Genomic DNA, 23,595 nt, shown 5'->3' on the forward strand with positions numbered 1-23,595 from the left:
TTAATAGTCATGGGTGACTGGAATTCGACAGTAGGAAAAGGAAGAGAAGGAAACGTAGTAGGTGAATATGGATTGGAGCTAAGAAATGAAAGAGGAAGCCGCCTGGTAGAATTTTGCACAGAGCATAATTTAATCATAGCTAACACTTGGTTCAAGAATCATGAAAGAAGGTTGTATACATGGAAGAACCATGGAGATACTAGAAGGTTTCAGATAGATTATATAATGGTAAGACAGAGATTTAGGAACCAGGTTTTAAATTGTAAGACATTTCCAGGGGCAGATGTGGACTCTGACCACAATCTATTTGTTATGAACTGTAGATTAAAACTGAAGAAACTGCAAAAAAAGTGGGAGTTTAAGGAGATGGGACCTGGATAAACAGAAAGAACCAGAGGGTGTACAGAGTTTCAGGGAGAGCATAAGGGAACAATTGACAGGAATGGGGGAAAGAAATACAGTAAAAGAAGAATGGGTAGCTTTGACAAATGAAATAGTGAAGGCAGCAGAGCACCAAGTAGGTAAAAAGACGAGAGCTAGTAGAAATCCTTGGGTAACAGAAGAGATACTGAATTTAATTGATGAAAGGAGAAAATACAAAAATGCAGTAAATGAAGCAGGCAAAAAGGAATACAAACGTCTCAAAAATGAGATCGACAGTAAGTGCAAAATGGCTAAGCAGGGATGGCTAGAGGACAAATGTAAGGATGTAGAGGCTTATCTCACGAGGGGTAAGATAGATACCTTTGGAGAAAAGAGAACCACTTGCATGAATATCAAGAGCTCAGATGGAAACCCAGTTCTAAGCAAAGAAGGGAAAGCAGAAAGGTGGAAGGAGTATACAGGGTGAGTCACCTAATGTTACCGCTGGATATATTTCGTAAACCACATCAAATACTGATGAACCAATTCCACAGACCGAACGTGAGGAGAGGGGCTAGTGTAATTGTTTAATACAAACCATACAAAAATGCACGGAAGCATGTTTTTTAACACAAAGCTACATTTTTTTAATGGAGCCATGTTAGTTTTGTTAGCACATCTGAACATATAAACAAATACGTAATCAGTGCCATTTTTTACATTGTAAAATGTTAATTACATCCAGAGATATTGTAACCTAAAGTTGACGCTTGAAACCTCCGACGTTCAGTTGCATGTTGTAACAAACACGGGCCACGGTCGGTGAGCAGCATCTGCAGGGACATGTTTACGATGACGACCATTTTTTTTGAGTGTGGCTGTTGTGCACTGTTGTGATTTGGTCTAGCTGTCGCAGTGTCTGCATGTAGCGCTTGCTGGTATTGTTATTCTGCATTCGTCTCTGCATGCAGACCAACTGCAGTACACTGTGTTACCAGACGTATGTGATAATGAAGTGTTGTAGGAACTGTGACAATGGTGTATTCGAACTCTGAAAAGGCGGAGATGATACTCATCTATGGCGAGTGTCGACAAAATGCAGCTGAAGTCTGCAGGGTGTATGCAGAACGGTACCCGGGCAGAGAGCATCCAATGTGCCGCACATTGCAAAACATCTACCACCAACTATATGCAACAGGTATGGTCGTAGCATGCAAACGGGTCCGTAACAGGCCCGTCACAGGAAAAGCGGGTGCAATTGGTGTGTTAGCTGCTGTTGCCATGAGCCCACACATGTGTACACGGGACATTGTGAGAGCCGGTGGACTGATTCAAAGTAGTGTCATGCGCATACTGCATCGTCACCGCTTTCACCTGTTTCATGTGTCACTACATCAGCAATTACATGGTGATGACTTTAATCATCGAGTGCAATTCTGTCAATGGGCATTAACAGAAAATGCATTGCAGTTCTACCTATTTACTGATGAAGCGGGTTTCACAAACCATGGGGCAGTGAATCTACGGAACATGCACTACTGGTCCGTGGACAATCCTTGCTGGCTCAGACAGGTAGCGCGACAGCGACCGTGGACTATAAACTTGTGGTGCGGAATCATTGGCGACCACCTCATTGGTCCTCACTTCATTGCAGGGGCCCAAACAGCTGCAACATACATCGCATTTCTAAAGAATGATCTGCCAACGTTGCTCGAAAATGTCCCACTGGAAATGCGTTGACGTATGTGGTATCAGCATGATGGTGCACCTGCACATTCCGCAATTAACACTAGGCTGACCCTTGACAGGATGTTTGACGGGCGTTTCATAGGACGTGGAGGATGCATAAATTCTTCTTTCTGTGGGGTACATTAAAGGAGAATGTGTACCATGATGTGCCTACAACCCCAGAGGATATGAAACAACGTATTGTGGCAGCCTGCAGCAACATTACACCAGATGTACTGCGGCGTGTATGACATTCATTATGCCAGAGATTGCGATTGTGTGCAGCAAATGATGGCCACCACATTGAACATCTATTGGCCTGACATGTTGTGACACACTCTATTCCACTCCGTAATTGAAAACGGAAACCACGTGTGTACGTGTACCTCACCCCTCATGGTAATGTACATGTGCGTCAGTGAAAAAGACCAATAAAAAGGTGTTAGCATGTGGACGTAATGTTGTGCTGTTCCAGTCTCTTCTGTACCTAAGGTCCATCACCGTTCCCTTTGGATCCCTACGTAATTCGGTGCTCTCCGACACACACACGACTGAACAGCGGAGGAGTGGTACTCAAGCGTCAACTTTAGGTTACAATATCTCTGGATGTAATTAACATTTTACAATGCAACAAATGGCACTGATTACGTATTTGTTTATATGTTCAGATGTGCTAACAAACTAATGGGGTTCCATTTAAAAAAAATGTAGGTTTGTGTTAAAAAACACACTTCCGTGCATTTTTTTTATGGTTTGTATTAACCAATTACACTAGCCCCTCTCCTCAAGTTTGGTCTGCGGAATCAATTCATCAGTATTTGATGTGGTTTACAAAATACATCCAGTGGTAATGTTAGGTGACTCACCCTGTATAGAGGGTCTATACAGGGGCGATTTTGTTGAGGTTGATATTATGGAAATGGAAGAGGAGGTAGATGAAGATAAAATGGGAGATATGATACTGCATGAAGAATTTGACAGAGTCAAAACAAGGCCCTGGGAGTAGACAACATTCCATTAGAACTACTGACAGCCGTGGGAGAGCCAGTCCTGACAAAACTCTATCATCTGGTGAGCAAGATGTATGAGACAGGTGAAATACCCTCAGACTTCAAGAAGAATATAATAATTCCAATCCCAAAGAAAGCAGGTGTTGAGAGATGTGAAAATTACCAAACTATCAGTTTAATAAGCCACAGCTGCAAAATACTAATGTGAATTCTTTACAGACAAATGGAAAAATTGGTTGAAGCCGACCTCGGGGAAGATCAGTTTGGATTCCATAGAAATGTTGGAACACGTGAGGCAATACTGACCCTACGACTTATCTTAGAAGAAAGATTAAGGAAAGGCAAACCTACATTTCTAGCATTTGTAGACTTAGAGAAAGCTTTTGACAATGTTGACTGGAATACTCTCTTTCAAATTCTGAAGGTGTCAGGGGTAAAATACAGAGAGCGAAAGGCTATTTACAATTTGTACAGAAAGCAGATGGCAGTTATAAGAGTTGAGGGACATAAAAGGGAAGCAGTGGTTGGGAAGGGAGTGAGACAGTGTTGTAGCCTCTCCCTGATGCTATTCAATCTGTATATTGAGTAAGCAGTAAAGGAAACAAAAGAAAAGTTCAGAGTAGGTATTAAAATCCATGGAGAAGAAATAAAAACTTTGAGGTTTGCTGATGACATTGTAATTCTGTCAGAGACAGCAAAGGACTTGGAAGAGCAGTTGAATGGAATGGACAGTGTCTTGAAAGGAGGGTAAAAGATGAACATCAACAAAAGCAAAACAAGGATCATGGAATGTAGTCGAATTAAGTTGGGTGATGCTGAGGGAATTAGATTAGGAAATGAGACACTTAAAGTAGTAAAGGAGTTTTGCTATTTGGGGAGCAAAATATCAGATGATGGTCAAAGTAGAGAGGGTATAAAATGTAGGCTGGCAATGGCAAGGAAAGCGTTTCTGAAGAAGAGAAATTTGTTAACATCGAGTATTGATTTAAGTGTCAGGAAGTCATTTCTGAAAGTATTTGTATGGAGTGTAGCCATGTATGGAAGTGAAACGTGAACGATAAATACTTTGGACAAGAAGAGGATAGAAGCTTTCAAAATGTGGTGCTACGGAAGAATGCTGAAGATTAGATGGGTAGATCACATAACTAATGAGGAGGCATTGAACAGAATTGGGGAGAAGAGGAGTTTGTGGCACAACTTGACAAAAAGAAGGGATCGGTTGGTAGGACATGTTTTGAGGCATCAAAGGATCACCAATTTAGTACTGGAGGGAGAGGGTAAAAATCGTAGAGGAAGACCAAGAGATGAATACACTATGGAGATTCAGAAGGATGTAGGCTGCAGTAGGTACTGGGAGATGAAGAAGCTTGCACAGGATAGAGTAGCATGGATAGCTGCATCAAACCAGTCTCAGGACTGAAGACCACAACAACAACAACAAAGCACATTCTGTGAAATGTAGATATCCACCTTTCAGTTGTACACTGTACATATTGTTAACATTAAGGTTTGTTAATTATGTACTCAAACCATACAGAGTGATTTTCTAAGAGTAAAAGCCTGCTGGAATATATCGTGGTTGTATATGATGGCTCAGAATTTCTATAGTTTGTAACAACTTTGTGACACTTTTTTCATCATTTTTGAGAGTTATGTGCAGCACCAGACTAGAGATACGTGCTGCAATATTCCAAAGCTGATTTTTTATGAACCTAAATGAAGATTTTAATGTATTCATTCAGTACCATAACCAGAAAGTTGGAACATGGTAAATTAATTTTTGTGTCATTTTTTTATTGTCAACAACTGCAAAACTATTGAATCAATAGAATCATACCTCATGAAAGAACTCCTCCACAGGGGAAAATCTGTTTCATACATAATGTCATTGCTCTAAAAGCATACCAATGGTAATAAATTGGAATTAATTAAAATAACATAATTTTTCAACAAAGTTTTGGGTACTGTAACCAATTACACATAATTTTGTGCAATGGGAAAAAATGATTTTTCACTACACTCTTATTAAACCAAAATGAATGTTAAACTATTGCTTTCTTAATCAAAAACAATGGTTTAGAAGACTGTGAGAAGATTGGATGAGCTAAATCTGTTGCCAATAAATACATGCACTATATCAAACTACTATAAACAATATAAGGCAAAGATAGATTGCTACCCACCATAAAGATAACACGTTGAGTTGCAGACAGGCACAACAGTTGTAGATTGGCACAACAAAAAGGAAAAAATACACATTAGTGCTTTCAGCCAAAGCCTTCTTCAGAAGAGGAAGTGCACTCACACACACACACACACACACACACACATTCATTCACACAAGCAAACGTAAATGAGTGCCATTTATGGAAGCTCCGGATGAAATGTGTGTGTGTGCGAGTGTATACCTGTCCTTTTTTCCCCCTAAGGTAAGTCTTTCAGCTCCTGGGATTGGAATGAATCCTTACCCTCTCTCTTAAAACCCACATCCTTTCGTCTTTCCCTCTCCTTCCTTCTTTCCTGATGAAGCAACTGTTGGTTGCGAAAGCTTGAATTTTGTGTGTATGTTTGTGTGTCTACCGACATGCCAGCACTTTTGTTTGGTAAATCACATCATATATATATATATATATATATATATAAAAACAAAGATGATGTGACATACCATACGAAAGCGCTGGCAGGTCGATAGAAACCACAAACAAACACATACATACACACAAAATTCTAGCTTTCGCAACCAATGGTTGCTTCGTCAGGAAAGAGGGAAGGAGAGGGAAAGACGAAAGGATGTGGGTTTTAAGGGAAAGGGTAAGGAGTCATTCCAATCCCGGGAGCGGAAAGACTTACCTTAGGGGGGAAAAAAGGACAGGTATACACTCGCACACACACACACACATATCCATCCGCACACATATATATATATATATATATATATATATATATATATATATATATATATATATATATATATATATATATATATATATATATCATAGAGGGAAACATTCCAGGCGGGAAAAATATATTTAAAAACACAGATGATGTGACTTACCATACGAAAGTGCTGGCAGGTCGGGAAACATTCCAGGCGGGAAAAATATATTTAAAAACACAGATGATGTGACTTACCATACGAAAGTGCTGGCAGGTCAATAGACACACAAACAAACACAAACATACACACAAAATTCAAGCTTTCGCAACAAACGGTTGCTTCATCAGGAAAGAGGGAAGGAGAGGGAAAGACGAAAGGATGTGGGTTTTAAGGGAGAGGATAAGGAGTCATTCCAATCCCGGGAGCGGAAAGACTTACCTTAGGGGGAAAAAGGATGGGTATACACTCGCACACACACACATATCCATCCACACATATCCATCCACACATATACAGACACAAGCAGACATATATGTGTGTGTGTGTGTGTGTGTGTGTGTGTGTGTGTGTTTCCTCTTCTGAAGAAGGCTTTGGCTGAAAGCTAACGTGTATTTTTTTTCTTTTTGTTGTGCCTGCCTGCAACTCAGTGTGTCACATTTATGGTGACTAGCGAACTATCTTTGCGTTGTATTGTAGATATTCCAACATGGAGCTCCCATTGTTTGATTTCACACTACTGTAACGTATTTTATAATTATGTTGATTGTCAGATGTATTTGTTGACAACAAATTTACATGACATTAAAAGTAATGTAAAAATATAGAGCTTATAATATTTTAAATTTTCTTTATGTGGCAATGAGAAACTCTACCAGCTCTTCTTTTGGGGTTTGAACATCAGACTGTCTAATTGATGCATCTGTTGAGACAAGTTTCTTAACTGGGTGCTCACTTGTGCTGTCAGAAATTGTACCAAGCTTCCCCAGGCTATGTTTATCAGCAAGTTCTGTAATGTTCATGCTGGTTGCAGTTTTGTTAGGCCCATTTTCTGCAATTAAATCCAAATTAGTGTTTCCCGTGCTTTGGGAGTCTGTTTGTTTGGATTGCATCCCTGTTCTTTTTTCATCTGTACCATCTGGTTTCCAAAGCTGTATGGCAATATTGAAAATATTCTGTTGAAAAATCCCTCCATGTTGCTCATTGATGTTTATCTTGACTGGAATGATGAATCTGAAGCCGCTCTCCTGATGTCCTCTCACTGCAGCATTAATATTGGATGGCACCTGTAAAGCATGAAAAGATAAATGAATGTTTACAGTTAGCTGTATGGCTCAAAGCCAACACTACGGCAAATTCCACCAACATTGTATGTCTGTGCTGGAAATGTGCATGCTTGCTTCTACTACTGACATGAAAACTCTGTTACTTTTGAAAATTGTATGATGTGGAAGAAACATTTTACATTGTGTATCTTCATTATAAATTTGATTTAATTTCTTTCTCAATCCATGAAACAATTTACACCATGTGGATTTCATCATTCAAGACATAGACAAATTAACAGCACACATTTTGTTTCTTACATAATAACAGACAATGAATTATCTTTTAATCTGTAATTACATTTGGTTTTTAGTCTTATGTATTTATTATATCTTCATATATTATAATACAGAACTTTTTAATTAAGTAAAATTTTTAATGCATATACTCAATTACTGTATAAAAACTTTTAATTTGTAAATAATTTTTTAGTTTTGCTTTGAAAGAGCAGATCATATCAATGTCTTTTATATGGTGTGGTAATTTATTATGTAATTTGATGGCATTGTACAGTAAACTTTGCTGAGTTTTTTAACTTCAATTTTTCTGTCCAGATGCAAATTATAATTGTTTCTAGTTTCATAATCCTGTAGTAAACAATTCTGAACATGGTATTCAATATTTTTCATATGTGACACTCTGAAAAATATATTCACAAGGGACAGGTAAGACGTCCAGCACTTTAAGAAGTTTAAGGTAGTGAACCATACTTCCACTCTTGATTATTATACATATTGCTCTTTTCTATGACCTGAATATAGTTTGGATATTTTTTCTACTCACTCCCCAAAAATTTTTGTCATTACTAGTGACAGAATGAATATAAGTGAAATGTAAAGATCTGATACATTAAATATCTCAAACTGACATAAAAAAGCAGAGGCATAGCATGCTGTACAGACTCTGTTACCTTAGGCGTTACACCCAAATTTAATCATGTTGGACCTCTCAAAGACCTGCTCTCCTTCTCCCAACCCCTGCAATGTAAACACTTTTTTGCCACCAATCCCTCCAACCAAAGTCAACCTAATTCCAACAAGAACCCTGCCTCTCCCAGTTCATACCACCCTCTAACATTGATCCTCCCCCCTCCCACCTAACCACTCCAAGGTAACCTTCCAGAAATTCCTTAGCTCCAACTTGACTTCAGCACCCTTCCCCAGGTACCTCCCTCAGAACACCAATCTTTCAGCAGAAGAAAGAACAGCCATACACAATCTCAAAATAAATCTTGATCTAATCATTGTACCTCAAGACAAAGGTTCCACCACTGTTATTTTGAATGATATTATCTAGCAGAAGGATTCTGTCAGCTATCTGCCTCCTCCACGTATAAACTCTGCCAGAATGATCCCTTTCTGGAAGTCCAACATAATACCCATCCCTCCTTAGAGCCTCAGGCCCTTCCCAGAGCCCTCCCCTGAATCCATTTCCCTCCTGACCCCTATGAAACCCTGCACACCCACCTTCTACATGCTCCCCAAAATACACAAATCCAACAATCCTGGATCCCCATTGCAGCTGGTTATAGTACTCCCACTGAAAGAATGTCAGTTCTCGTTGACCAACACTTCCAACCAACTGCCCGTAATCTAGCCTCCCACATCAAAGATAACAACCACTTCCTTCACCAATTCTCCACTGCCCAACTCCTTTACCTCCTGGATCCCTATTCGTCAGTGTTGACACCAACAGCCCACATGCCCATGATCTTACCCGTACTGAACACTACCTTTTAGACTCCAGACACACTACCTCAATCCTAATATGCCTTACTAACTTTATCCTAACTCACATCTACTTCTTCTTTGAAGGGAAGATATACAAACAAATCTGTGGCACAGCCATGGGCAATCACATGACACCCTCATATGCCAGCCCTGTTTATTGGCCATTTAGGGGAGACATTCCTAGCATCCCAAAACACCAAATCCCTAGTCTGTTTCAGGTACATTGATGATATCTTCATGATGTGGACTATCATTGTTCCTCCACAACCTCAACATTTTCTGTCCCATCTGCTTCATTTGGTGCTCCTCCGCCTAGCATGCCACATTCTTGGACATCGGTGTCCTCCGCTATGATGGCTCCATCCACACCTTTGTCCACATTAAACTCACCAACCACCAACAGTACCTGAATTTCCACAGTTGTCATCCATTCAACTTCAAAAAGTCCCTCCCATACAGCCTGGCCACATAGGGATGGCACACCTGTAGTGACAAGAACACCCTTTGCTGGTCTCACAAAGGCCTTCACTGACAGGCACTAAGACCTTGACCTAATCTGCAAACAGATCTCCTGTGCCATTTCCCCACACACACCCAATCCTCCCACCATTTCCAAGAACCAGCTTCAAATGAGTTCCCCCTTTGTCACCCAATACCACCCCCAGACTAGAACAAATGAACCACATTATTCATCAGGGCTCCCTGTGAGAGACCCAGGTGCAAGACCTGACCAATCCTCCTACCCAGTACTTCCCATTCCAGTCCTGTCACAGACTTATCCTATGTCATCAGAGGCAGGCCACTTGTGAAAGCAACCATGTCAAATATCAGCTCTGCTGCAATCATTGCACAGCTTTTTGTATTGGTATGACGACCAACCAGCTGTCCACCAGGATGAATGGCCACTGCCAAACTGTGGCCAAGAGCAAGGTAGACCAGCCTGTGGCACAACATGCAGGTGAACATAACATGTTTGATTTCAATGGTTACTTTATAACCCGGACCATCTGGATCCTTCCCTCATCAACCAGCTTTTCCAAACTGCACAGATGTGAATTAGCCTTGTAACACATTCTCTGTTGTCAAAATTATGCCGGCCTTGGTCTATGGTAACGTACTGGTCTCACACCCTCCAGCCAACAGTTTCCGCCTCCTCTGCCCTTTCATTTTCTTCCTATTTTTGTCCCCTCATGCACTTTGTTTGCTGCCCTTTGCCAGTGCACCTTACTGGCTCCTCTCCTTTTTCACTCCATTTCCCTCCTCCACTAACAAACCTCTCTGCTCCACTGTTGGCAGTCTAGTCCCTACCTGCTCTGCCAGACAGTAGTCTTCTCTCCCCACCCATGTCCCATGTCCTGCTATCCCTTCCCCTTTCTCATCCCTCCAGATTTCTGCTTCCATTCTATGTGACAGTTACCACAGATGGCAGTCATGTGCATGAGGTGTGCCTGCTTATGTGAATGAAAGCTTGTGTGTTATTCTTCTAGAGAAAGCTTCAGCCAAAAGCAAAATGCATAATTCTCTTTCTACTGTGCCTGTCTGCAACTCAATGTGTCATCTTTATGGTGAGTAGCAGTCTGTCTTTTCCTTATAGTGTAGACTCTGTTACTGAATATTTTTACATGCTCTTCCCATTTTGACAGTCAACATGCATTCCAAGAAGTTTTTTATGTTTCACACTTTGATTGGATTCATTATTTACTTTAAGGTTATTGAAAGCTGGTTTTTGTGGTGACTTCATTGTTTGTTGCCCACTTACATACATGGTTAAGTGTTCCATTAGCTTTGACTCTTAGTACTTCTGGTGACTAGTCAGTGATCAGCATGCTGGTCATTTGCAAACAGTATTGTTTGCCCATGTTTGATATTTTGGGGGAAATCATCAATGTAAATTAGGAACGGTATTAGACCTAGCACACTACCCTGTGGTATACCTGATTTGTGAATTTTGGATTACAAACATGTTTTTCAGTATAGTTAGAGCTATTTGATATATATATATTTCACTCAGTTGTATTCTATTTTCTAGATGTACTGGAACCACTTGTTCACCACATTCCTTATTCCTGGTTCATATAGTCTATTGAGCAGTATTTTGTGATCTATCACATCGAATGCTTTGTTAGACCAAGAAATATACCTGCCTCATACTTTCCTTTATCCAATGCTTCTAGGACATGTTTTGTGAGGTATACTGTTGCCAATTCAGTGTCTTTCCCTGACTGAAAGCAGACCTGGTCTTTGGAAAGAGCCAGGAAAGCAGCCCTGTTTGAATGATTGATTCATGATGTCAGCTAATGGAGGATATTAGATTCAGGCTAAATGGTATTTCATCCAAACCTACTGAAATTTTGTTTTTGAATTTGAAAACTGCTTTATAAACTTCCCCCTTTACTGCAGCTGGTAATACACATTTATTTACGTTTTTGAGATAAGGGGTTGTTTGAAATTTTTCCTGTAATTTTGCTCTGATACTCCTGGAGTAGTTACTCATCATCATACAATAACATAATGAAACAGACTGATAAAATGTATGAACTGTTGAACAAGTTCCTTCTTCTGAAGTAGAACTCACACACGCATGGTTACTATCTCCAGGCACCGGGGTGAGCTGTCACTCTGATGCAGACCAAGTACAAAAGCTCAAATACTTTAGCAGTCTTTTTCAATATGCCTGTCTGCAACTCAACATCTCCTCTGTGCGGTGAGTAGCAGTTTATCATTTATCATAGTGTATTACTCCATCCTGGACTTTGCATTGTTTAAAGTAGTTATTTATATAGTTTGCCAAATCTTTGGATTTTTTATTAGTGTCCTTTTGTCTTTGATTTTTAAGTTTGATCGATTCATCTTTATGTTATGCATTTTGTGCTTTACAACCTTCCATAGTGCTTTATTTTCCTTTTCAGCAGTGATTATCAGTTTGGAATTATCAGCACTCTTTGCTGCAAGGAACGCTTTCCCGTATGTTTCCTTAGACTGTTTATAAAAGTGTGAGAAAGATGGATTAGTTTGGCTGTTTTTATGGAGCTCAGGTACTTCAGTGTTTGGGATGGTTTATTGATATCTTTTGTCACTGTTTTGTTTGTTTGACTGTTCTTAGAGGATGTAATACTTTATGAAAAGTTCCTTAAAATTTTAGTTTGAATAGTATCATGAAATTTTTGAAGTTTTCATTTGCATCTACTTCTGTGTGTACTATTTCACATGTTTGGTCTATTATTTATTTGACAAGCTTATGCCTTTTTGGATTAGAAAATGTTCAACTGTAGGTGTGCATTTTCTTTGTTTTTCTATAGCCACTTTATACTTTGCAATTTGACTGAAGCAGTCAGATAATTCTAGATTTACTTAGCCCACCCAACAGATTTCTTTGTCTAAATCTGCTAACACATGACCAGTAGTTGCTCTAAATTGGTTTGTTATTCTTGTTGCTTTGTTAACCATTGACACTAAATTGAAACTTGGACTGATGCTTAAGAATAGGTAAGAGGTAACACCAGAATTCATTATATGTATATGTATTTAGGTCTCCACATCTGAGGATATTGCTCCTTGGAGTGGATGTCATATCACAAAATTGATTTAGTTTATACAAAAAGATTTACATATCTCCAATAGGAGATGTATATACCCATAAAATAGACAATTTTCTACACTTATATTGGTCCCTTAATTTTGTTGCTGCCAAATCAAAATGTGTGGGACATTAATGTTCACAGTTGCATCATCGTTGCTGACGTAGAATTGTGGTAGAATTTCACAACCCATCCGAATAATGGTGTATTGATGGATGATTCTATTGACTCTATAAACAAATTAATTTCCTGGTTGTATAATAATAGATTATTGTAAAATAAAAGTAAAGCTGCACATAACCTATTCAGGGCCTTCAAAACTCACCCTATCTGTATGGATCTCATCTTAAACTTGAAACAATAGAACAAGTTAAGAAATTAAAATTTATTGGGATGTGAATGGGCAGTAACTTACAACAGAATATTATGAGAGAAATGCTACTCAAAAGACTGAGCAGTCTGTCCGATGCATTTCAAATTTTCAGGAAGTCATGTGATATCACAACACTAAAGACGGTTTATTTTGCATTAGCAACATTAGAGGCAGTAACCTTTGTTAACAAGGACCTGTGAGGTCAACGTGTCTGTTAACAATTATAATACATTTTTCAGTGCAAACATTTTGTGAACCAAATAATGGCCAGGAGTCCATTTGCTGTGAGAAATATGGGCAGTAAATCATCCTCCCCACCCTGTTCATGAAAACAATAATACATCTCATCTAGGAATAAAGTTAAAAATATTTCATGTACACAGTTTTTATTCAGTTAATGAATATCTAAAGGCCAATTTGCATTAGCACCAGTTGAACTTTTATTGTAGTTATTGTTAGTATTATAATTCTTATCACTTTGAATGGTACAGTGTTACTAAATTGTACTGTATAAGTCTGACACAGAAGTTACATAATTTTTGTTAAGCCGTGCTATATAATTGTATTATTATAGCTTATTATATGAAGGGAAGTCAGATGAAAACTGAACACACGCCACAATGGGACCATGGAACGGTTCAATTCAAAAGTAATCACAATACGCTTTAAGACATTTATCCCTCTGGGAGATGAGATGATCAATTCCTGTTTCACAGAATGCGGTCAGCCACCACTGACAGATCCACAATTGCACCCACTCTTGCACTTCTACATTTGACTGAAACCGAGGTCCACGCAAGTCTTTCTTCAGGTTGCCAAAGATGTGAAAATCACATTGTGAAAGATCCAGGCTGTAGGGACCCTACCAAATCGCTGAAGCATAGCCTTCATCTGATTGACAGTGTGAGGTGGGTGTTATTGTGCAATAGGACAATTCCATCCAACAGCATTTTGACAGAGCAAGCCAAAAAGTAAAGCCAACAATGAAAACATCTCGCATCTCCTCTGCGAAAGAAATCCAAAGCAGTTTACACAGGTTTGGTAAGGTTATGATGGCCATCTTCAACTGCAAGGGGTATCTGCTTGTCAATCAATGCACAGCAGTATGAAGACACAGTTTAAAAAGTGTGTTGTGTCATAAAGTCAAAATGCCCAGGAATACTGTTGGACAGGATGATCATTTTGTTGCACAATAATGCCAATGTCCACACTGCCAGTCACAAAAAGGCTACGCTACAGCTGTTTGGTTGGGAAATACTGCAGCATCCTCCATACAGCCTGGATCTTTCACCAGTGACCTATAGAAACACTTGTGGATGTCAGTTTATGCTGGATGAGGTAGTACAATAGTAGGTGTGGTTGTGGATCAGTCAGCAGCCAACTGCATTCTACCAAACAGAAATTGGTCATCTCAACTCCCAGTGGTATAAATGTCTTAACATGTTTGGTGATTAATTTTGAATGTAACCATTCCATGGCCCCACTGTGGTGGACATTCAGTTTTCATGTAACTGCTCCTTATAGCATATTAAAATATTTTTATGCTACATTTTTGTATTTCAATGCACATGACTTGTCATATATATTTTGTTCACTGTACAATACAATATTATTGGGTCCAAAATAAATAAATGAATAAATATAAACAAAGAAGTTGCTAGTAACACTATCATACTTTTATAGTTTTGGCACTAATTAAAAGTTCATTAGGTTACATTATGTAACTATGGTATTGAAGTTCTGGTTACTGGATAAATAGTTTAGGAGTAAAGGCAACAACTCACTAAATAGTAGAGGTGTTGAGACATTGATAGGCACACAGACAAAACTGAACTTTGCTAGCTATCACATGAATCTCTTTCGGAGCTAAACTACACATACACACACTCTCTCTCTCTCTCTCTCTCTCTCTCTCTCTCACACACACACACACACACACACACACACACACACACACACACTCACACACACACACACACACACACAAACAAACATATTGTACTGTCTATATTGTGCCAACTGAATGCACTGTGGTAGACATGCAGTACTGCAGCTTGACATGTGCGAGAGGGTGTGTCGGGTGTAGTGAGCAAGGAGAGGGAGGGACAGGGAGTGGGCCTGACATTATTGGTACAGGAATAACAAGACTTTGGGATAACTCATTGAATATCCTATATTTAATGATAATGAGAAAGTCATTGTATAATAAGTTATAATTATACAGTATTTCAAAAAAATTGTAATTATTAAATGTCTAGATCCAATTTGTTATAAAAATTTAAATAATGTATGTTTGACGTTTGAAAAACCAATAGCTAAACAGGTTTTCTGTACAATATCCTGTGTACAATATATGTACTGAGAAAGAGATTCATGTGGACAGATAAATAAATAAATAAATGTAACTGAATAAGAAGTTGGCATTCATATTCATATCAGTAATATAAAAAGAAAAAATTGGCCTACATTAAGGAAACATACATACGTATTAAGTGTTTGAAATACAACATGTTTTGGCACCTTCTTATCAAATTTAGTTTTTGGGCATGATATGTACTCAAACTGAAGAAATTACATTTACAAAATGACAGGTTTAGAATGTTCAGAATCCTTTCCAAAGTTTCAATACAATATTCAGAAAAACTGTGATTAGATATTTCTGCGGGCTGAGATGGGATACACACTGAAGTAATTAAAGCAGTATATCTCATAGTAGCACCTCTTCTAATTCTAATAATTGACAAACTTTTGAATAGAGCTGCTTTCCCAATATGTTGAAGTATACAGAAGTTAAACTTTTGCTCAAGGAAAGGTCAAGGTGAGACATGGGAAACTACTGACTTATTTTTGTTTTTCAAACCCCATCAAAAATGCAGGTGAAAGTAGCTGGAATCTAGATCAAGAATTTTGTGGTATAATATGAGAATATTGTAAGTAAACTAATTGGGTTCAAATGCAGAAAAAGTACTGCAGATGCAGTAAACATCTTTCTTGAAAAGGCTAGCATAGTGTTACATCAAAGGATTAATGTTGCAAGTACCTTTTGTGATATTACTGAGGCCTTCAACTCAGTAAACTATGCATTGTTTATCAACAGATTACAAATATGTGGGATTAAGAGCAGTATTCTGCAGTTGATCACATCACACCAGCTCAACACAAAGGCAAAACTAAGAATACTCGCTTCTTCGAATGCAGTTGTTGTGCCTGGGGGTCCCATATTAGGTCATGTTCCTGTATCATCTCAATGAATTATCAGTAAATATAAATTCTCTCAGTTTGGTTTGGAGGTGATCCACCCGTATTATAAAAACCCAACTGGTACTGTTCAAAACCGCACATTTATAAAGCCAGAAGATTAAAATAGATCATAATACTCAACTTATGGAAGAAGTTCATGTGATCAAATTTCTTGGTTTAAACCGGGACAGGAATTTCAGTTAAAATACACATGCTGAATTCATGGCCAACAAATTATTGGTTTGCATTTTCTTTGCAAATATTAGCAAATTTTTTTGACATCAAAACTAAAAAGTAGTGTATCATAATTATTTTCAGTCTGTTATTAGGTAAGGTATATTTCTGCAGGAAAGGTCAAATATCATATCTTGAATACTGAAGCTGCAGAAGAAAATTGTTAGATACATGTTATAGTATATTAATGTTGTGTTACAAGATTTCTGTTCACCAGAGTTCCTATTGACTGTGCGTTAGTGATCTTTTGTGCCCAATGCTTATTGTTCTCTCTTCTACCAGTCATTTGTTCATTATCCATTGTCTGTATCAATTCACGGTTGTGTGTGAAAACTTGGGCATGGAGATTGTCATCCGGATTATTCAAACATTGTCTCAATATTTATGGACTACATAATAAAAGACACCAATTTAAGTATACACTGGTCTGCATAATTATTCTTAGATTGAATGAGTGCCAGATTTTCCTTTCAGGATTAAATTTTGTGGCACTGTTTGTATTGGCAGTTAAAGTGCAGCAATGTAGAGAGCCTGCAGTGAGTGATGAGTTTAACTGTGCCAATTCTACTACCTGTTTCAAAATTTTTATCCACACCAACCATTACCTGTACAATCAAGTGAGCACTGCACCTTGCTCCTCTGTATACTAGCCACTCAAAGAAGAGTTCATGTAAATGCATTTCAAAATAATATTCTTTAATAGGATGTACACAGCAAAAACAGACTTGTTTCTCGTAATTGACCCCTTCCTATAAATTTATAAAATTGTAATTTTATATAGATACTATAATTATTTGATAAAAATAATTTTGACTACACTTTCAACAAAGGAAAAAAAGATAATTATATGCTCCCACACACCAACTATAATGATGTGTTCATATAATGTAATTTTATATAGATACTACAATTATTTGATAAAAATCATTTTGACTACACTTTCAACACAGGAAAAAAAGATAATTATATGCTCCCACACACCAGCTATAATGATGTGTTCATATAGGGATGAAAATATACAAAATTTGTAGGCTAGAACATACTCAATGAAGCTATATTATCTAAAAAGCAGGTTTTAGGACATTGTTGAAGGAATGCTACCATTCTGCAGGGATGCTACTATTCTGCAGATAAATTCATGCAGAATGAACTGATAATTTGAACTAGGTATAAATTAATAATAGCAGTCTTAATGAAATTGTTTACTAACTGTCAGTGAACGGAAAATTTGACTGATTTTTCATTTTGAAAGAAACTGTTCATCTATTCCACATTTTCTAACTTTATGTGTAGCTTTCTGTGACACAAATTGGAATTTTTTGAAGGAATTATGATTTTCCAATATAGTTAATATTATTTATGCTAACCTGTTCATAGTTTTCCTCTTTCGAGTTATCCACATTTTTCAAATACTCAGACATGTCTCCAGTATCAATATCATTCTGCAGGTTGAAAGCAGCCATGGAGTGAGCTGTATTGGAATGTGTACTTGGAATGTCTTGCTCTTTCTTCTTCAGAACCACTTTATCCCACTCTCCAACCTTATCCCACCGATGCCGTGCATGACGTGGTCCTCGCAATCCACATGCATCCTTTCCTGGAGCAAAAGTCATTCCTTTATTGGTATATTAAATTCTATTGCCATACAGAAATATTTACATGGAAATGAAAGGAAACAGAATGAAAAGAAGAAACTAAAGTTACACAATGATGGTACTGACAGCCTTCTCTTCCAAAATTTCTTACTAATATACCTGTTTTGCAAAGTTTGTTGTTGTCTTCTCTGAGATGCTGTTTACATTAGCAGTTATAACTACTATCATATTATGTTTTTAAGGAGGCTTGAAGTTCCTGATTTTTACTCAATAAACTGCCACACTACTTCTGGTAAATCTAAATATCCATCTCAAATCTTCTAAATGTACAGGGTGGAGCAGAGGAAAAACATGTTTTTTGATCCACTAGTAAACAGCGTCGAGAGGGGGTATTGACCTTGAATGAATGTTGCCAGACTGCCCATAGAATGTAGTTTCAGTCGCTATGGAGCATTGGAGCATAGAGAATTGTGTGTTCGTTGTCGAGCAGTACTTTAGAAACAATGATTCCCTAGTCACAGTGCAACGTCTTTTTCCGTCAAAATTTTAGAGTTGGACGTCAAGGTGCAGTGCCTGATCGAAATACTGTACTCCGATGGGTTGCAGCATCTAGAAGCGCTGGATCTGTGATGAAAAAGAAACCACCTGGTCTTCCCGTTCAGTTCATACTCCAGAAAATGTAGACCGAGTGAGAACGGCAGTTCTTGCTAGTCCGAAACAATTGGCTAGATGACAGGCTGTAGCGCTGGGTATGCCACGTTGTTCGCTTCACCACATCTTACATGATGATCTTAAGTTTCACCCATACAAGATAATGATCATCCAGCAGCTTAGTGAAGAGGATTTTGTTCAGTGCAGAGAGTTTTGTCGCGTAATGGACGAAATTTTTACGGAAGATGCAGATGCTACAGTTTTCATGAGTGATGAAGCACATTTTCATGTAGATGGTTATGTCAATGTTCAAAATTGTCAGTATTGGGTGCCAGAGAACCCACATTAATTACACCAAAGATCTCTCCACAATTTAAAAGTAACACTGTGGTGCTGCATTTCAAAGATGGGGGTTGGTGGACCCTATGTTTTTGAAGAGGAGGGAACTGCAGTTACTGTGATATCAGTGTTCTATGTTAGAATGTTAAACAACTTTCTTTGTCTAGAAGTTGAAAGGAATCGAGTGAACATGAGAGAAATATGGTTTCAGCAGGATGGTGCCACAGCTCACATGGCAAGAGCATCCATGGAAATGGTTCAACATATGTTCCCAGGACATGTTATTTAGAGATATGGTGATGTTTACTGGCCCCATCACTCACACGACTAGTCGATATGTGACTTCTTTTTGTGGGGATATTTAAAATCAAAAGTCTACATGAACAAGCCTCACACAATCGATGACCTGAAGAACTCCATTCATCAGGAAATTGAAGCCGTGCTGAATGAAATGTTAGAGAGAGCAATGCATAACTTTCGGTAGAGGAGCAAAATTTGTATCCAGCAAGAAGGACGTCATCTCCAAGACATTTTTTGAACCTAATTAAAGTATGTATATTTCAAAACTGCATTAAAAAATCTAGCACTCAATACTTGTTTTTATTTTTATCAAACCATGTCTGAGTCATTCAGTAGTGAAAAAGATGTGTTTCCTCTGCTCCACCCTGCACAAGTCATCACAGCTAGTTTGACAACATTTTTTCACATAGGCAATTTATTATTTGGCAGCCCTCCCTTACCCCTCACCACCCTTTTCCCTTGTACACTTCCAACTGAGTCAGTTTTTAGTACTAATTGTGATACACAGATCTTGCTCTTGGATGCCCCTGGTGCCTCTCTCAGCTAGGTATGACAAGCGACAGCTACTAATTGTGGTATGTCCCATACAGAATTCTTACAGTTGCAGCACCTATGTCAACATGGTGCCCCATGTGGCACCTTGTGTTGCTTGTGCCTTAAACCAGTCCTGCATGCACTATCACAGAAATGAATAAGAAATTGAAAAGGGAAAACCTCACACAAAGATAAATAGGAACTAGACTTGGGGAGAATTTACTGAAGAAATGTGGGTAAGGATGTGTGGAAAGATGTAGGACATAGACTGATCTCTGACACCACCAGCATAGAATAGGTGTGAGATTATGAAACAACAACTGGAGCAAATTGTCGTATGTTGGTAGAGGAGTGAAGGAGTGGAACAATTTGCCAGGAGATACCCACAGTCCATTTCCAGAAAGCATCACTAAATTTAAACACCTGATTGAACATTCACAAAACACCAAAAATTAAGGAAAAGAAGATAAAGGTAAATTTACTTGTGTATAATTATGTGATACACAGATGTCATATTCACTGTCTTGGCAAAACCATATTGCCATTATTGTAATTATTATTGTTATGAAAGTTTTTGTAATATCTTTAGCATGTGTTGTTCCCAGTCAGATGTAAGAGAGGAACTTAAGGCCATAATCTGGTCAGGCTAGATAAATAATAACTAAATAAAAATATTTGTGTGCAAACAAAAATGATTTAATTTTCCAAACAGTTGGGCTAAATTTGGAGCACACCCGTATTCTGAGGAAAATACTTGCTCTTACGTATAGCATGTTCACTAAGTCCAAATGATGCGATGTTTTTCTCAGCATGACTGATAGAAGATATAGGCCTGCTGTTAGACTTTTCTGTTTAGAAAAAAATCGTCACTTCCAGCATCCTACGAAAATGTCTAAGTCAGTTGTTGATCAATGTAAAGTCCAGTTAGGAATATCAACAATGTTATGAAAGTGTAGAGTGCTACTCACCATAAAGATGACCATTGAATTGCTGGCACAAGAAAAAACTGTTGCACATTTAGTTTTCAACCAGATCCTTCTTCAGAAATGAAAAGAAAACACACATTCACACAAGCATGCACACCTCACACACACATGACCGCTATCTCCAGCTGCTCTGGCCAGCACCAGGAGTATCAATCTATCTTTTTCATAATGCTGTTAAGTCAGTTATTGAAATATTATGCAGAAAAATGCAATAGGCAGTCTGGATGAACACCTGAAAATATGTGTTGTATAATGTGATGTGTCTACAAATACAGTAACACAACTGTGGCAATACTGCAGCCATGAGATTATTGTGAATCCTACTCTCATAAATAAGTATATTAATAAGAAATAGAAGTTACTTTAAAACGTTTCTTCTTGTTATACACATAATATAGGTTACTTACACTTGAGTGTTAGTGTCATGTTAAATAAGTGAAAATAGCGTGAAAAGTATATTTTTCTTCTGTTGTCTACAGCTATATTTTTAGGCCTAATTGTACAATTAGAATCATATTGAAAGAGTAAGGATTTCATCAAACAAGATCAGGCGTTGATAGTTGTAGGAGCCAGAAACAACCTGGCTGAAAACAAAAAAGTACAATAGCGGAGTTTATCTGGACAAAATAGGAATAGCTACTTAGGACACAAACATGGGTTTTGAGAAGATTCTGTGGTGCCATGACCAGCACTGGGTTGACTCTGACATTAAGCGGGTGAACACGGAGCTGAGGGGCTCCTTCAGACGGACGTAAAATCTCATATTTACATCGTTTGAGTAGTTGCAATAGGAAGATGGTGATACAATTATCATGGCTTGTAGGCATAAGGGGATCCATCAGCACACAACCCTGTAGCTGTTGGAGTCAGGTGAGATAGCAACTTTAGGGAAAATTCAGTCAGACAGTATTAAAGGAATTTAAATTGAAAGAGACTCCTACTTTATCTTGCAGTAATAAAGGGAAAGGTGAAATCATTTTGCTTCATCAGAATATTAGGAAACTATTTGTTAATTTTTTTGCAAGATATTAATAGTTAGAAAGAAATTGATGTCATTTGTCTGACTGAACATAATGTAACCACAGCGGTAGAACATATTAATGTAAGTGGTTATAAATTAACTGCACATTCATGTAGATCCAACATGGAGAATGGAGCAACTGTCACATTCATAAAACAGGGATATAAATTTTAAAAAACTGTAGAAATATGTAAATTTGGTATATATTAGGATACAGAAGCATCTGCTTATAAGTTAATGTTGGGAAATGTGGTATTTGTGATTTTTACAGCATACTAGTCTCCACCGGTTGACTTGGAAATTTTTGAGATAAATTTAGATGGTTTATTGTGCTGTATATCAGACAAAAAAAGGTATAATTGGATAGATAAAAAATCTACCCACTTAGTAATTAGACTGATAAAAAAATCTACTCACGAGTGGGTGGGAGGAGAAAACACATACAAAAGTTAAGGAAATGTGCCAGCTTTCAAAACCAGTGGCTCCTTCTTCTGGTTGTGGGGGAAGAGCTGAAGGAAAAGGACTGGCAAGGATTAGGAAATTGAGAGAGTTACAGAACCCCGGGTCAGGGAAGACTTAGCTGACAGGATGAGAAGGAAAGAGTGATTGTTGGGCACAACATCAGATGAGATTTGAAAACTAGAGAACCTGGGGGTGAAAAATATTGATGGTAGGCAATGAAAACCTGGTAACTCCATCAGTAACCAGTAACTCCATAGTCAAAGAGAGATTTGAAACTGCATGGGTTTCTCTAATCTGTCAATAACTAGGCTTCTACTATACAGCTGCACATGCAGCAACTTTCTTTATCACTTTATATTATTTTTTAAGAAGCAATTTTTGTGCCTCCTGCAAATTTTAACAGAATGGAGTTATAAGTTTTTCATTGCCTGCCATGGAAATGACAATAAGCAAAACAAAGCTTACTAGACTTAATAAGAGAGGAAAGCTAAGTGTATTATGCATGAGAGACAATGTGAGGGGGGGGGGGGGGGGGGAGGAAAAATAGATAGGTCAGAAAATAAAATATGAAGAAAGCTAAAAGGGGATGAAAAAAGGAGTAGTTACTGAAAAGACATGCTGATACTGAAAAAATAATGATAAATTAAGGCCAGGTGCGTGGCGAGAACTAAGGGTATGTTGTAACGCCAGTTCCATCCTGTTTCTCAGAACTCCACAGGTGGGAACTGGCATTACATCTCCTTGGTTTGCATCAACCATCTGGCCTTAATTTATATTATTTTCTTTTCAGTAACTATTTCTTTCTTCACTCCCTTTTAGTTTTCTACATATTTTATTTTCTGATCTGTTTATTTTTTCTTACCTCCCACCTCCACTTGTCAGCCACACATAATACATCTATCTTTCCACTCTAGTAATCTCTGTCTTGTTTATTACTCTATCAACTTCCTAGCTCTCAGGTTTTTGAATCTCATCCATGGCAATCTCTCCTCTGAGAGTTAAAAAATTCATATTCACCTGGAATTGATGGTATCCCAACAGCTGTCATCAAAATTGTGCACACACAAACGCTGAACCATTAATGCACCTCTGTGACTGTTCTTTACAGGCAGGTACTTTCCCTAAAGCTCTGAAACTTTCTGAAGTAATTCCTGTCTTCAAAACAGGTGATAATAAAGATATGAATAACTAAAGGCCTATCTCAATCTCATCCTGCTTTTCTAAAGTTTTTGAAAAAATAATGTACAAAA

At 38.0% G+C, this 23,595-nt stretch overlaps 1 protein-coding gene across 1 annotated transcript in view; it reads right to left on the reverse strand.

Moving 5' to 3' along the window:
• The window catches only part of LOC124788415 (CLIP domain-containing serine protease HP8-like), a 46,259-nt gene extending 28,189 nt beyond the window's left edge, over positions 1 to 18,070 (reverse strand). The window contains exons 1-2 of the mRNA XM_047255680.1: positions 17,825 to 18,070; positions 6,852 to 7,262 (exon numbers count right to left, since the gene is read on the reverse strand). Coding sequence (XP_047111636.1) covers positions 6,852 to 7,262; positions 17,825 to 18,070 — 657 coding nt within the window. The remainder of the gene's footprint in view (positions 1 to 6,851; positions 7,263 to 17,824) is intronic.
• Positions 18,071 to 23,595: the final 5,525 nt, after the last annotated feature.

Source organism: Schistocerca piceifrons, chromosome 3, assembly GCF_021461385.2.
Source record: "Schistocerca piceifrons isolate TAMUIC-IGC-003096 chromosome 3, iqSchPice1.1, whole genome shotgun sequence".
NCBI lineage: Eukaryota > Metazoa > Arthropoda > Insecta > Orthoptera > Acrididae > Schistocerca > Schistocerca piceifrons.